The 16262-nt window shown below is 40.8% G+C and overlaps 1 protein-coding gene across 8 annotated transcripts in view; it reads left to right on the top strand.

Annotated features, from left to right (window-relative positions):
- DLG2 (discs large MAGUK scaffold protein 2) overlaps positions 1–16262 on the top strand; it is a gene marked incomplete at both ends in the record, with an annotated part of 868631 nt that overhangs the window by 833291 nt on the left and 19078 nt on the right. For 6 of the 8 annotated variants that reach the window (XM_080612549.1, XM_080612548.1, XM_080612546.1 and 3 more), the window contains one exon: positions 15900–15945. In XM_080612549.1, the coding sequence (XP_080468675.1) occupies positions 15900–15945 (46 nt within the window). Of the gene's footprint in view, positions 1–14922; positions 15023–15899; positions 15946–16262 lie in introns of all 8 variants that reach the window. The other 2 variants (XM_080612545.1, XM_080612547.1) reach the window with 1 other exon arrangement.

The following is a 16262-nucleotide window of genomic DNA, read 5'->3' as shown; positions in this document are numbered from 1 at the left end:
TGGCATCCCTTCCCTCCGGCGTATCAACCGAACCACACAGCTTGGTGTCATCGGCAAACTTGCTGAGGGTGCACTCAATCCCACTGTCCATGTCACCGACAAAGATGTTGAACAAGACCTGTCCCAACACCGATCCCTGAGGGACACCACTCATTACTGGTCTCCAGCCGGACATCGAGCCATTGACCACAACTCCTTGCATGCGGCCATCCAGCCAGTTCTTTATCCACCAAGTGGTCCACCCATCAAATTGGATGGATCCACCTCTCCAATTTAGAGACAAGGATGTTGTGTGGGACAGTGTTGAACGCTTTGCACAAATCCAGGTAGATGACATCTACTGCTCTGCCCCTGTCCATCAGTTTCGTAGCCCCATCATAGAAGGCCACCAAATTGCTCAGGCAGGATTTCCCCTTAGTGAAGCCATGCTGGCTGTCACCAACCACCTCCTTGTTTTTCATGTGCCTTAGCATGCCTTCCAGGAGAATCTGCTCCAAGAGTTTGCCAGGCACAGAGGTGACACTGACTGCTCTGTAATTCCCCGGGTCATCCATTTTTGCCCTTCTTGAAAATGGGGGTTATATTTCCCTTTTTCCAGTCGTCGGGAACTTCACCTGACTGCCATGATTTTTCAAATATGATGGCCAGTGGCTTAGCAACTTCATTCGCCAGCTCCTTCAGGACCCGCGGATGGATTTCATCAGGTCCCATGGACTTGTGTACGTTTAGGTTTTTAAGATGGTCTTGAGCCAGATCCTCTCCTACAGTGGGCCTCAGGTCCTCATTCTCACAAGTCCCTGCGTTTGCCTTCCAAGACTTGGGTGGTGTGGTCGGAGACTTTGCCAGTGAAGACTGAGGCAAAGAAGTCATTAAGAACCTCAGCCTTCTCCAAATCCTGGGTAGCCAGTTCTCCCGATAGCTTCCGGAGGGGGCCTACGTTGTCCCTAGTCTGTCTTTTATTCTCTACGTACCTATAGAATCCCTTCCTATTATCCTTAACATCCCTAGCCAAGTTCAATTCTAACTGGGCCTTAGCCTTCCTCACCTGGTCCCTAGCTTCCCGGACAGCATCCCTGTATTCTTCCCAGGCCGCCTGTCCTTGCTTCCACCTTCTATAAGCCTCTTTTTTCCTTTGAATTTTCCTCAGCAGCTCCTTATCCATCCAAGGAGGTCTCCTGGCCCTCCTGCTGCACTTCCTTCTAGTTGAGATACAACACTCCTGAGCTTGGAGCAAGTGATCCTTGAATAACAACCAACAGTCTTGGGCCCCCCTGCCCTCTAGGGCTGTGTCCCATGGAACCTTACTAAGCAGGTTCCTGAAGAGGCCAAAGTCTGCTCTCTTGAAGTCCAGGGCAGTGAGAATACAAGTACTTGTATAAACACCTCCATTTCACCAAGCGAAGATTGTGCTTCGGTTGTGTTGACCAAGTTAGTTTCCAGTTTCATTCATGTAATTGTAGAAATTATCTTCACTAGCTTTTCTAATTGTTACTGAAGGTGGATGGAGTATCAAAGCAACCAGTCTACTTGTCTGGTTCCCTATGGCTGCTCCATGCTATTGCAGCAAAGAGCAGGTTTTCCAGGGCACTGCCTACCTTAAAGTTTCAAACGTTAAAAAGATAAATGAAGCTCAGATAACACAGTTATGGTTTCCTAAGCATTTGCTGCCTCAATTTTTGGGGCCCACTGATCTATGGATAATCAAAGGAAAACAGAGCAGCCCTAAGGCTTATGTCCGGTATTTATGCTGGAGGAAGCTACAGAAGTTATGTGAGCATAAACGTAACTAAAAAGGATGCTTTATGCTGTATTGAACTGAAGATCATATCCCAGGTATCTTCCGATGCTTACCAAATGGAGCAGGGTTATATATCTGCCAAAGTGGCATACTGAATTTTTGGGAATTCTCCCTACCGTAGCCTTCGAGCTGAACAAAAATAACCTTTCCTTTTCCAATGGTAAAACACAGGGGTTGAGAGTTTACAGGCTGTTTTACTGAATCAAAATGAATGTCAAACGATGGATATATTACAGAAGGAAAAGAGATGAGCCAGTAATCTGCTTTTTTTCTCAACTGCCGTAATTACAACCAGTCTTTCAGGAGACAAAAAATAGCATCTCTTTTGCTTTTCTCGCTGTCAGATAGTATGCTCCCTCTTGACTGTCTCTTGAAAATATTTTTATAGTGGAAACTTTAACTCTTGGAAAGACCTTTATTAACATCTCACGTCTACTAATATTCATGGCTTTTGCCTGTTCCCATAGAAGTGTTCCATTATCTTGAAGTATAATGTTAGGTAAAACACCTACAGCTGTGACACCATATTCCTCCATTAGCATCCATTAGGGTTTTTCTGTTCAGTTAGCTTGTCCTCCACAGCTTTTTTCATATTTCAGTCAGATCACTCACACTGCGCTCAGCCTGCCCCTTCAAATGCCCCTGAATGTATTTATTATGACAGTCAGAAGTTTGATAGCATTTAAAATTTCTTATGAGCAGTCTTGTCTGCAGTTTAAGGTCAGCCTCCTGCTCTTTGCACTGAGGCATGAAAGGAAAAAGGTATTTTTGACTGAGATAGCAAATTCCGTACTGTGGTGTAAATAAAACCTTTTACATACTCAATGCACCTCTCTCCAAATGTCAAAATCCAGCAACTGTCAGGACTTAATACATAGGACACATTTTGACAGCTTATATTTGGGGTGAAAAAGTGAAATCAACTTACCTGTTTCTGAATAATTTATGTTCCAGAAAATTGTGGTATTTTCAGCCTGGTCATCAAATCAGGGACAAACTGGTCTGTTTGGAACCTCAGGTGGTCACTGAGTCCAACCCCTGCCCTGAGGGTGCCATTTGTACCTTCCTTCTGTCTAGAAGATTTGTCTAATCTTTACTTAAATGTCTGCTACAACAAGTATTTCATGTTCTTCCCAAGCAGCCTACTCCAGTGCTTCACTCTCATCATTAGAAATGATCAAACTGCTGCAGTTTAAACCTGGCTTTATTTCTTCTTCTATCAGTGTATACATACACTGGATTTTTTTGTCTTCATCTTCACAAAGCAGAACTTGCAGTCACACCTGCTCTGGTCTCAGCAATAGCGTCTGTGCTAGTGGTTCACCAGGACAGATCTGGATGTACCAGTGCAGAGAGAAAGGTGGTAATCTCAGATGAATCCCTGCTTCTCTAATTAGAAAGTTTGAATATATATTAGACTATGTATCCCCTCTCTTTGCCTATCAAGAGCATGATGTTTCACTGGTTTACTAGGCTTAAGTTTTCTGTGTATAAAGTTTCACCACTTTTAGGGAGAAACTGTTTTGTAGTCCATATTCAGAAAGTTTTACACATATTTGGTGCATTTTGAACAACTTTCATTTGCACTTCTAAAGATCATTGACACAATGAATGCATTTCCTAAAGTGATTGGTACTGAGGAAATAGTAGAAGAAAATCCACAATCTGAGTGTGTTCAAAAACCTGCATCTTCATTGTGGACCTAGCTGCTGGTTTGGAGAAGCCTGGTAACGCAGTGGGTTACATTGCACTGACAGAAAGAGTAGATTCCCCGATGTGCCCCAATCTTGTAAAACATCATCTGATTTTGTGTATATATATGTATTTCAGTATATAGATATGAATTTGCTGTCTCCTAAATTAATATTTGTCCACCTCAAAAATCCCACAGTGGACAGCTCTTTCTTTCTTCACAGTCAAGAGCACGAACCTGCCACTGTTGTCTAAAAGAGATGTTATGAATCATGCACAGACTGTAGAGGGAGTCTGGGGTCACTACCTCTGCACCTACAAAGTAAATGTTTCAAGTTAGATGTAGTGAATCCCTTTTCTCTGAACCTTAATTGGGTTCATCTTCTAAGAAACACAGCAGCCATTTCAAAACCTGGTTATGGCCCTTCACTGCTTCACAAAGCCAAAGTGTGTCAAGGATTTACAGTCCTTATCTGCTTTATCTTGATCAGCCATGATAGTGTAAACTTTAAGAACCACAGGGCCTTATTCAGACTGTGCAGTTTAAAACCCTAACATAGACATCTCAGCCACTTTCAGACTAATCTTTGCTCTAGTGGTTGCAGTGAATAAATTAGGAACTTGTAATATTCTGAATCTACTCTTCTGTTACTATTCTGCCAAGTATACGATATAAATGCTTGGATAGGTTAGATTAGTTTAGGTTAGGTTAAATTAGATTAGGTTAGGTTAGGCAAAGCTATCTAGAAATACATAGGGGTAAACCCTCTGCTCAGCCCAGCACACAGCTCCTGCCAGGCCAATAGGAATTACACTGTTGCTGTGGAAATAGTGCAGGCTCCTGAACTTCTTTTCATGTATAGCTACAGGTGAGAAAATGAGAGACAAGAAAAAAATCCCCTGCTACGCAGAACTGAGCTTTATATAGAAAATCACTCTGCATCTAATTTATTTGCTAGAGTTGTGAATCAGTATTTTACTGTACACTCCCCCGTCTCAGAATGATTGAAATTCGCTTTGCTGTAAGCAAAGAATGAGAACGATTTTTCATGTGTGCAACTTAAAATAAGCTTTGGAAATCATTCATGTCGTAAAATGTCTGTGTTTACATCTCCATTACTAATTGGCATAAAATCTTTTACAAAACCATTGTTTCTATGGTCTTGGAATTTAGTTGTAACTCTTCAGAAGTCATTCAAGAATGCTTCCTCTGTGATAAAATGAGAATTAATGACAAAGATAAGGAAGTAATGTGAAATCATGCTGCAAGAATTCCCCACTAATTCATTCTTAAATGTAAATCCTTATAAGAAGTCAAAAAGAAGCTGGTGGAAATTATTGAAAGGAAATTGCTGAACAGCAGCGTTTTCTGCTTCGACCAGCATTAGTAGGTCTGTTGGCACAGGGCATGAGTAGGTCTGAAGGTACTCTCCAGAACTTCGGTGCTAAATTGCCCAGTACAGGGAGGAGAAACAAACTGCTTTTCTCCATCTAACGTTGTTCCTCTCTTGCTTCTGGTTTTCTCTCTGTTGGATTTAAGTTCTCGCAAAAGCTGCAAGATCTCAGAAATGAGGCTAGCATAAGGTGACATGGAAGAACCAGATCTCAGCAGCATTCCTGCCAATGCAGCTTTCATCTTGAAGGAGACTCATTTGTTCATCTGCTCTTGCTCTTTCATGCATTTTCACATCCTCTGTAGCCCTGTCTTCACATTTCGTGCTGGTTGGAGCTGGTGCCAGACAGCGGCTGCACTTCTGGTTTGACCTGAGCCCATATTATTGGGCTACCCTGACCGTTCCCCTTGAGCTGAACACATTCTGCTCAGCACTTCTGCAAGGTACATTAGAAATACTGCTGTCATCAGCAACTAGTTCATTGATGTGCTGAAGTAATCAAATGAAATTCAGATGATAAAACAGCATATAGACAGGAAAATTTAACTGTACAGTGTCTCGATGCTCCAGGATATCTTGAGGCATTCCACAAAGACATGCAATAATTTAATAATAGTGCCTGTTAGGCCCAGGTCACAGTCAATAGTAAAGCAAAACAAGTGAGTCTTCAGTTCTATTTTATGCCACGATAGTAGTGTTGACTGTAGCAAGGAACTGGCATGCCTTAAGGGACTTGGGTTTTTAGGGTTATTTCTGCCTATTGGCAGCTGTCAGCCAAAGAAAATACTGATGGAGTATTTTCTTCAGTTAATGAGCTATTTAAATACATGTATTTCATAGATTTTCCAGTTTCTTTAGCTGATAATTGTGTGGCGTTTATAATATTGCTTCTTATGTGGCCATGTTAGGGATTGTTGTATCAGTGTTTTCCATCCCCCAGCAAGAGTGTGCCATCCCTGTTTGGTTAACAGAAATGATTAAGAGAATCACTGACATAAAGGTATGTAGTGTAATGTGTAAATTGGTCAAAGTTTAAATATAACACAGTGAAAGTTTGCTAGCACAGGTAGAATGCCAAAGTTTATAGATGAGATTTAGTTTCTTTCCTCCTAAGCTGTTCCAGTAGAAATTTGTGCTGAGTTTAACTTCATGTGTGTGCTATTTTTATAGCTCATTGTCTAATGCCCTGAATTAAATGTAGGAATTTTTCATATATGTATAGCTGATGCCATAGTTACTTGGCTCTTCTTCTAAAAAAGTGGATGGAAAAAGAATGTATAGTGTTGGCAATAGAATTTGTCAAAGAACTAGAACAGAACAAAGTTTTCTTCTAGTAAGAGTTCACACAAAGCTCCAGAAGAGTGGAGTTAAGCATTAACACTCATCAAGATGACGCAGTCTCACGTCTTTATTTCTGGCTCATTCAAACTCAAGCAGTTCAGTTATGATCAACTTAGTGACTCACAGGCCCTATTTGGGACATGATAGGGACAAAGGAACTACCAACCTTGGTCAATGCCAAAGACTATTTAATTTGATATCCTGCCTGTGAGACCGGCAGTGTGAGATGCATTACCGGGAGATGTAGGAACTTCACCTCCTACACAAACCTCACACCAATGTCTTAGAGATTGACTTGATTTCTGTTCACCCATGCCTTTAGTTTTCAAAATTTTAGCTGTATGGCCTAAACAAATCAATGTTTTAAATGAAAACCATGACCCAGGTATGACTCACCTGAGCCAGCCCCGTGCCGTAATTTAGCCTGCTACACCAGTCAGCAGTGAGCACAAACGCTCTTAACTTGAAAGGACAGTTCTAGGGAAGTCTGCTCCAATTATCTTTCACTGAATAGTTTGAAAACATGTAGGTATTGTAAATCTTTCTCCAATGCTAGTTCACAAAATAAGTGTAAGATCTTTATACAACTAATTCTTGATCCATTCCATGCAGCCATTTACACTTGCACAAGTCAAGTGCACAGCACTTGATTGCACAAATAAATGATTCCACAAAAAAGAGTGATAAAGAAGCATGGGGTTTTTTTTAACAGCATGGATAACACCTGCAGCTTTATTTATTAGTGAGAGTAATTCAAAATATTGCATAGAGGAGACCCAAACCCTCAATTTCATTTGCAAATCTAAAGAAGCACCAGCAGTCAACTTGGAATCAGAGCTAAGATAAAGATATGATAAAACATCTGACCAAAACTGAAGCATGAAGATCAAGCAGATAAAGGTCCTACAGTGTACACAGTAGGAAAGACTGTGGGTCTGGTCTGATGATCTGATAGTCCCAAAACTTTGCCAAGTGAGCACCAGTGTTCCACTGATCTTTGAGGCTCTTTTCTCACTGTTGCACTAAGGATGCTGAGGTAGGTTCATGTGTGAACCCATGCTGGATCCTAGCTGGATCTGAGAACATCTCATCACAGAAACACAAACATTAGACCTGGGAAAGGCTTATTGTTTAGCTCTTTTCCCTTCACCTCCCCATTGTCTCCCAGCACTGCAGCGTTACTCCCCACAGTACTTAAGACTAGCAGATTTGTTTTAAATGTGAAAACGATCTTGGCTTTGCACTTCCCTTGGGGCAGATTATTCTACATCCAAATTGATTTCACTGTCAAGGAGCTTTGCCCTTTCTTATTTTCACACTATTAATTTCAGTGTTGCTGCTTGAACAAATCTGTCCCACCCTCTTTGTGTACAGCCTTCAGATACTTGTCAATGACCTTGGCTGTCACGTGCACAAGGTCTTTATAGAGGTGTTTCAATCCTGCTGACAATGATGCACTGTAAATGAGCACAGATGTGTAGTCTCTACATACCTTGCACCCAGTTAAATACATGTTTGCAGAATTGGAAATACCGCTTTTACCTGCTTTCTTTCAAGTCTATTAGTCTTTCTGTTCCCCTGGTATTTTGTGTTGGTTTTAACTGTTTTGTTAGGAATGAAAACGGAGTTGCTGGCTGACAAGTGGCATTGAGTCAGTTTTAAAAACAGATTAGTAAAAGTTCGTATTTGTGAATACTAAAGAACACTACCCTTCTCTGTAGCAGCTAGACAGCAACAGCATGGAGTTTGTAATCAGGACTTGTACTTTTTCATTTTGGATCTTTCCAAGATTCCAATCTCCCTGCAGCTTCATGGGAAAACTAAGCAAGCAGAGTTATCTTCATCTGAGCTTCTCACCCAGTTTGTTCTCACTTACCAGAACAGATCACGGTGCAAAAATTCAGTAATGAATGACTATAACCCAGGCCTTCCTTTTCTTCTTCCCTAAATACTTGCAGAATCTAAGAAAATTTAAGGTTGAACTTAACAGAACAGGGACATTCTTCTCCCTGCATCTCATAAAAAGTTGTAGAGAAGTTGGCAAGTGTTGCTTGCCAGCATGTAACTCTGTGGCCAGACTGAGAATGAAAGATATATGTCATAAAGAAGATACTGTGTGGTCACTGTATATTATAACTAGGCTTACAGTTGCCACCAACAGCTTCATATCTTCTGCATGTCTGTAAGGGCATCATTAAGAGATTTCTGTTTGTGTGAACCCCATCCATGGCCAAGTCTATGGTTACACCAATAAAGCAAACATGGCTCAGCAGCATTGGCTTTCTTCTTAAATTGCTCAAGTCGCTTAACCCTGTATACTTCAACTCCCTTAATAAAAGAAACTACTGTGACCTCAGTGCTAGTGAGGTCTGATAGTGCGTACCAGGTTACAGTGATGACTTAGTCCCTCCAAAGTGCCTGTAAGGAGGGCACTGCTGTGGTCCTGGTGTTGCAGATGGGAAAATGAGTCAGAAAATCCCAAAGTGCAGTTTGACCCGTGTTCCACTGACCATGCTGCCATGGTAACTGCAAAACAGCTTCTCACAGAAAGCAAATAAATTAACACAGGATGCTCTTCAGAAGTTTGCTGCTTCTCCAGAAACTTCATCAGGCAGTTACAATTGCTATGTGGAAAAGCCCCCCATAAAAGCAGAGAGGTGATAGAAAAGTTTGAAATTATAGAATCACAGAATAGTTAGGGTTGAAAAGGATCCTAAGATCATCCAGTTCCAACCCCCCCGCCATGGGCAGGGACACCTCACACTAAACCATGTCACCCAAGGCCTCATCCAACCTGGCCTTGAACACCGCCAGGGATGGAGCATTCACAGCCTCCCTGGGCAACCCATTCCAGTGCCTCACCACCCTCACAGTAAAGAATTTCTTCCTTAGATCCAATCTAAACCTCTCCTGTTTCAGTTTAAACTCATCACCCCTTGTCCTATCACTACAGTCCCTAATGAAGAGTCCCTCTCCAGCATCATTATAGGCCCCCTTCAGATACTGGAAGGCTGCTCTGAGGTCTCCACGCAGCCTTCTCTTCTCCAGGCTGAACAGCCCCAACTTTCTCAGCCTGTCTCCATACGGGAGGTGCTCCAGTCCCCTGATCATCCTCGTGGCCCTCTTCTGGACTTGTTCCAACAGTTCCATGTCCTTTTGATGTTGAGGACACCAGAACTGCACACAATGCTCCAAGTGAGGTCTCACGAGAGCAGAGTAGAGGGGCAGGATCACCTCCTTCGACCTGCTGGTCACGCTCCTCTTGATGCAGCCCAGGATACGGTTGCTTTCTGGGCTGCGAGCGCACACTGAAGCTGGCTCATGTTCATTTTCTCATGGACCAACACCCCCAAGTCCTTCTCTGCAGGGCTGCTCTGAATCTCTTCTCTGCCCAACCTGTAGCTGTGCCTGGGATTGCTCTGACCCAGGTGTAGGACCTTGCACTTGGCATGGTTAAACTTCATCAGGTTGGCATCAGCCCACCTCACAAGTGTGTCGAGGTCCCTCTGGATGGCATCCCTTCCCTCCGGCGTATCAACCGAACCACACAGCTTGGTGTCATCGGCAAACTTGCTGAGGGCGCACTCAATCCCACTGTCCATGTCACCGACAAAGATGTTGAACAAGACCTGTCCCAACACCGATCCCTGAGGGACACCACTCGTTACCGGTCTCCAGCCGGACATCGAGCCATTGACCACAACTCCTTGCATGTGGCCATCCAGCCAGTTCTTTATCCACCAAGTGGTCCACCCATCAAATTGGATGGATCCACCTCTCCAATTTAGAGACAAGGATGTTGTGTGGGATGGTGTCAAACGCTTTGCACAAATCCAGGTAGATGACGTCAACTGCTCTGCCCCTGTCCATCAGTTTCGTAGCCCCATCATAGAAGGCCACCAAATTGCTCAGGCAGGATTTCCCCTTAGTGAAGCCATGCGGGCTGTCACCAACCACCTCCTTGTTTTTCATGTGCCTTAGCATGCCTTCCAGGAGAATCTGCTCCAAGAGTTTGCCAGGCGCAGAGGTGAGACTGACTGCTCTGTAATTCCCCGGGTCATCCATTTTCCCCTTCTTGAAAATGGGGGTTATATTTCCCTTTTTCCAGTCATCGGGAACTTCACCTGACTGCCATGATTTTTCAAATATGATGGAAACGAGAAAAAAAAACTGTTACAGTCCAAAACTTTTCTTCCTGGTAACAGTGCAACTTTTCAGTGTAATGGGAGAGTTTTAACATGTACAGATTTAACAGTGTTTGAGTGCCCAAACGTCTATTAAAGTCAGTGTTCAAACAGAGTAAAAGAATGTCCCTAATACAGAAAGTATGAATTAAATGAATGAAAGTGTGAATTAAATACAGAGAAAAGGATTGCAGGGACATAATGTCAATGATAAATTTTATAGATTTTTGTAGAAATCTGTATAAGTGAAGGCTTTTCATTTAATTTTGGTCAAAACCAGGTATTAAAGAAGGCTAAAAAAGCCTGTGTAGATGAGGAGTAAAATGAATGAACTTATATATGCTGCTAGAGCAATCTCAGAATAAGACTCACATAGATAAATCTATAACAAAAACTAGGCTAAAGCTTAGCTCAAACCTTCCTAAAAATAAGTGGTAAATTAAATTCACCTACTCCCTATATAAAAGAATTTCACAGCCAGTGCTCTGGAACAGCTTTTTCCCAGGTGATCCCCAAACACTGGTTCTCAGCTCATGACTGTGGATTAGCATTGGTTGAATGAAATAGAAAAAGCTTTCTCAGCATATTTAGAAGTTTAATGGCTTTTAGAAGTCATAGTTACTTTTAGAGCTTTTAGAGCATCAAGAGAAATCTTGCCCAACATAGGCTCTTCTGCAAAGCGTAAAGAGTACAACTGCTGTCAAGAGCACATCTGCACTAAACAGTATGTATCAGCTACAACTGGGAAGGAGCTCCAAGTAAACAATATGGTTTGCACTATGGTACAACTATCACATTACTGATACACTATCCTTTGTGAGGTTTACCACTATAAAGAAAATCTTGAAATTGGACTGTTTGTTCAATTACATAAAGAATTCCTCCATAAAACCCCTATCCTATTAGCTGATTAGAAACATCCATATGGCTGCTGCACACAGGGAAAAGCATTTAGGTTACAAAAATGATGCTGGCACAAAAAATACCAAAGGGATTTCTTAAGAAGAAGAAACACACAGTGTCTTCATGTCTGTCACAACCAGGGAAATGTAAGCCAAGTGTAAGCCAGGCTTACATAACTGGGGACATCTGGGGATGTTTGGTCAAACAAGAGTGCATATCACAAATTTTTCTTGGCTTCTTCAAAACACAGTCTATGCCTAAGTAGTAAAAAACAAGGATTCAAGCCAGGACACCCGTGAAAGCTTTTCTCACCTTTTTTACTGAGAAAAGACTTTTTTTCTTGTCGCAGCTGAGATGTTGTGAAGAATGACCCTCACTGCCCAGTTATCAAGCAGCACTTGAAACATTTCATTTGCTTTTTAGTCTTAGGCACTTGTCTATTCAAAGTCCTTTCTAATGCCAGTTCCCAGGTTAGGGGTAGTCTGTGTGAACTGACGGCAATAAAGTATAAAAGTAATTTATTGTACAGGTTTTTCACTGCAACCTAAATGCCTGAGTTATTTGCCATTACAGGCTTTTACAGTATTCATGGCAAAGAAATGGTGACTTATATGGGAACCCATTTTCAGGCACTTCTTTGTTGGTTTTCAGAAACTCTGCCTGCATAAAGACTGTTGAAACAAGCCTAAGCTTGGTATCACAATTTCAATCCCAGTTGCGTGCAACTTTTGCATTGGGCTGAGAGATGTAGGCAAATAACTCTCTCTCATTTGGCCAGGCTAGATGGGGCTTTGAACAACCTGCTGTAGTGGAAAGTGTTCCTGCTTGTGGCAGGGGGTTGGAACTGCATGAGCTCTACGCTCCCTTCCAACCCAAACCAGTCTGTGTTTATATGATGTATCCTACAGCTGTTTCACTCCACCAACAGAACAAAATCTGGAATTAACAGTGTGCCCAATAAAGACATGGGCTTGTTCTGTATGAGTCTCCCTCTCTTCTCTTTGCCAGCCTTCTTATCTCAGTATATACATTTCAGGTATATATTATGGTATCTGTAAGAAGCATTTTGCTGGGTGTCTGCACCAGACATCCATTAATTATTGCTGTCTCTGCAGGATTTCATATCCTTAAGGCGGAGACCATCAGCCTGAGTTTAATCACATTTATATCGGATACAAAACCAAAATCAAGGCTCCTTACTTTGGTTCTTGTGAAGCAACATGCACTTAATATACAAGCAAATAAACACTTGGTAAGCCCATTTAGTTAATGCCAAGGACTGATTATTTCTAGAAGCTTTCAGGATCAGACCCATTTCAGTGGTTTATATTTTGCTATTTCTTTATTATGTTAAATATAAACCCTCTAATTACACTATAATAGTACATATGGTCATTAACATGAATATACACACTGATTAATCTACAGAAATATTAGCACATGCATAAACATTTGCTTATGTACATTAATAAACTAAGAGTCCACTTTATTTTAGGAACAAGGCTTTTTACTAGTGTAAATGCAGTGACACAATTGAACATAATAGTAACCTGCTATGAATTGCCAGATTTGATTGTCTAAATGAAGTGGAATGATATCTTATTAAAAAGGAAATCCAGTACTAGAAATTGCAAAAGGAGAAAAGGTTTTATAATACTGCAATATATCAGTTTAATTTGGTATATACTGTTAAATCATGCATAAGATTATGCTTTTCTGGTGAAAATGGACTTTATGAAGTTTTTGCTCCAGGCTGTTGGGGGGGAAATGGAAAAGAATGCTTATAAATGTTATTTATTGTATAACCTCTGTGAAGCACAGAATGTGTATTTATCAATTTGATAACATTTTCTTTAATACCAAAGTGAAATGGCATTTGGTAATGAAGTTATTATCATTTTAAAATCCCTTTGTTTTTTGAGGTGCTATTGTGTATATATTGTTTTTTCCTTTTAAAGTGTATTGATATAGTATTGCAATGTCAAATTCAGATGAATCGTGATAAACATTTTCACAATGGGAAATGTTGACATGCTACATTCCTTTCTTTGGAAAACTAAAAGAAATGGTCACAGAAAACACATTTTAATTTAATTATATCCTTTAGGTCATTAAAGTGATGTAACGTGCATGTCAGTCCTCTTTTCATCCATAGATTACTTTAATCCTTCATGTGCATTTCTTTCTTTCTCTGGCTTTCTTTCATATTTGCTTTGTTTTCAAATCGCATGCTGTCTGGATTATTTGTGCATGACCTCCACATTAATTTCACATTGAATGTTTACATACTCTTAGAGATTTTCATGGATCATTTCTTCAATGTGTGCAATTTTTTTTTGTTCCTTTTTTTTTCAGTTACTGAACTTTTTAAATGCTTGAAATGTAAAAGTGGCATGAAACTTTTGTGACACAAGTAGACAGCTGTTTAATAGAGACTTTCAGGACCTAACTTCATATCTTTCAAAAATACATATTCTAAACCACATTTTATGCTGTGCTTCCAAAATGTAAGAAAATAAATGCTGTTCTGAATTCGGAGTTCAAAACTGGAGCCAAATACTGGTTCTATTTCATTTGAGCAATGACAAACACATGAGACTGGTCCTTTAAAAGAGTTAAGATGGTCTCTGCTCTCTTGGAGGTGATCGCTTGTAAGGTCATGTCTGGGCATTACATATGTTCAGCATAGGAAACAGTGTAGGACATTGTTTGAAAGACAGCGCAGATCACTTCATGTAAGCACTATCTACAGCTCTCAGTTGACAGTAACAGGGACCCTAACTCCTCATTTACTATCAAAATAAATGTCTCAAGTAGGCATATTCTGCTTTTGCATAGCACCAGGAGCCTTAGTGGCTATCTGTAAAGTCAAAGGTTTTATTATGTAAAAAAGCCCAATTTCGTCCATATTAATTCCCCATTTGAAGAAGTTGCTCAATATGCACTGAAATACTGCTTATCAGCAGAATTCCATCTCTAAATCACATGAAACTAAAAGCATATCCAGAGGAACCTAGTGAATAAGTATACATGCATAAAATAAAACGTCAGTTTTAAAAGTTATGCAAGAAATAAAGCATTAAAAGACACTTAAGAAGATGCCGATTAAGAGGCCAAATGAAACTCTATGAAATCAGAAGCAGTTACCAAGAAAAAAAAGTTTGATTTTAATTGGCAGAGGGCTGAATTCATGAACCTACTACAAGCACATCAAAAGCGCCCACTTTCCTCTTTACAGCCTATTCTTTTTCAGCCAGTTAATTAATCCTGTGCACAGTCTGCAATGATTAAAGATGACTGGCTTGATCTCAAAGTATGCTGAGCCATCTGTAGTCCTTCATCTGAACAAGCCAGACACAATAGTTTCCAAATGAGGAGCCGAAGGTCATACTTTGAGACCTCTGTAACCAAGTCAATCCAGTCTCCAGAGGCTTTGCCTTCAACCTGCAGAGCTCACCACAATCACCTCTGATTCTTTGCAGTCGCTTGGTTTGAACTGATTTGAGTCACTACAGTTCTCTCCACTTTTACAAACTAGTTGTTTTGTCAGCATGAGTGTGACAACAATTAGACGTCCCTGTTTTTGCCCCATGCCTTTTCTCCTTCACAGTCATTCAATGACAAGCGTAAAAAGAACTTCATCTTTTCACGAAAATTCCCATTCTACAAGAGCAAGGAGCAGAGTGAGCAGGAAACAAGTGATCCAGAACGTAAGTAACCTCTTGGAGACGATGTCACATGCAGCAGCACAAAAAATGGGTGACACGCATGATACCAGTATCCCACACATCTAGGCATATATGTGTTGTAGGCAGGCAGGACAGGTATTACTACTGTGACCAATGTGTGACTGCAGTTTGGATCCAGCTGGTCCTTCCATCCCTGGAAACATCATTTTCAGAGGAATAAAACAGTGACCTTAAATTTTGGAAGATCAAATGTGGCTTCTCAAAGTTGTTGTGGCACCTGTCATAATCCAAATTTGTCTCCGCTTAAATATTCCCAGATAAGAACTGTCTAAAAATAATGCTTTCTTTCACAATACTAAATTATTACTCTTTGAAAGGTCTGCTCTAATCTCTGTTTTGCATTTGACATTTGCCAAGTTGAATGCCATGGACAGCTTCACTGAAAGTTTAACAATTAAATGAAGCAACCATGCTAACAGCTTAAAGAAGTAAATCAGATCTTGGAATGTCTACCTCTCCAGGCATTTACTGCTTGCTTAAATTGTATAGAGAACCAGAATTACTAAAAACATAATTCCAAGCCAAATACTAACTTTTTTCCATAATAATTTCTCTTAAATTTATCCTGTGAGGATTGTTTCTGGAACTTTATTTATCTGGTTGTTCCTTCTTCCTCACAGCTCCAAAAGCCATGTATCACGGTCACTGCCTCTTACACTGGCTGCATTCCCATAGAACATGGGTCTAAAGTTGTTTCAGAAAGAAAAAGCAGGGATCCAGATTGCTCAATCAACATGGTCAGTCATGGTAGTATCCATTTCAACTCCACTGACTTCTTCCTTCCTCTTCTGCGGCTGTTCTTCCTTTCTCATTGCTCTCTCTGGGGACTTCCGTGCAGGACATCCCCGGATTAGGTGACGACGGTTATGGAACAAAGACTCTGAGTAAGTTCCCAGGAATGGTCACTGTAAATCTCTTTTTGTTTTGTTTTGTTTTGGCTTCTGTTCCTTCTCTGAGGACCCTCCACTCCTAGCATGCACAAGATAAAGAGTTTTATTTGTTACCCAGCTGTGAATGCATTCAAGATGTTTCAATCATTTTGTTCTGCATGATGATATTAAATAACATACAGTGTATCAAGCAGACACTTCCACTTCTTTTGTAATAACACCTTTTGTTTCTGACAGTATGTTATTGTTCCCATCATGGCAGTTCTGTAGAGCAGCATACCTAGACCTCGTTTTGCTGCCTAGACTGTTCT

Source organism: Psittacula echo, assembly GCF_963264785.1.
Source record: "Psittacula echo genome assembly, chromosome: 3".
NCBI lineage: Eukaryota > Metazoa > Chordata > Aves > Psittaciformes > Psittacidae > Psittacula > Psittacula echo.
The sequence above is the reverse complement of the archived record's forward strand: the minus strand, read 5'-3'. Positions and strand labels throughout refer to the sequence as shown.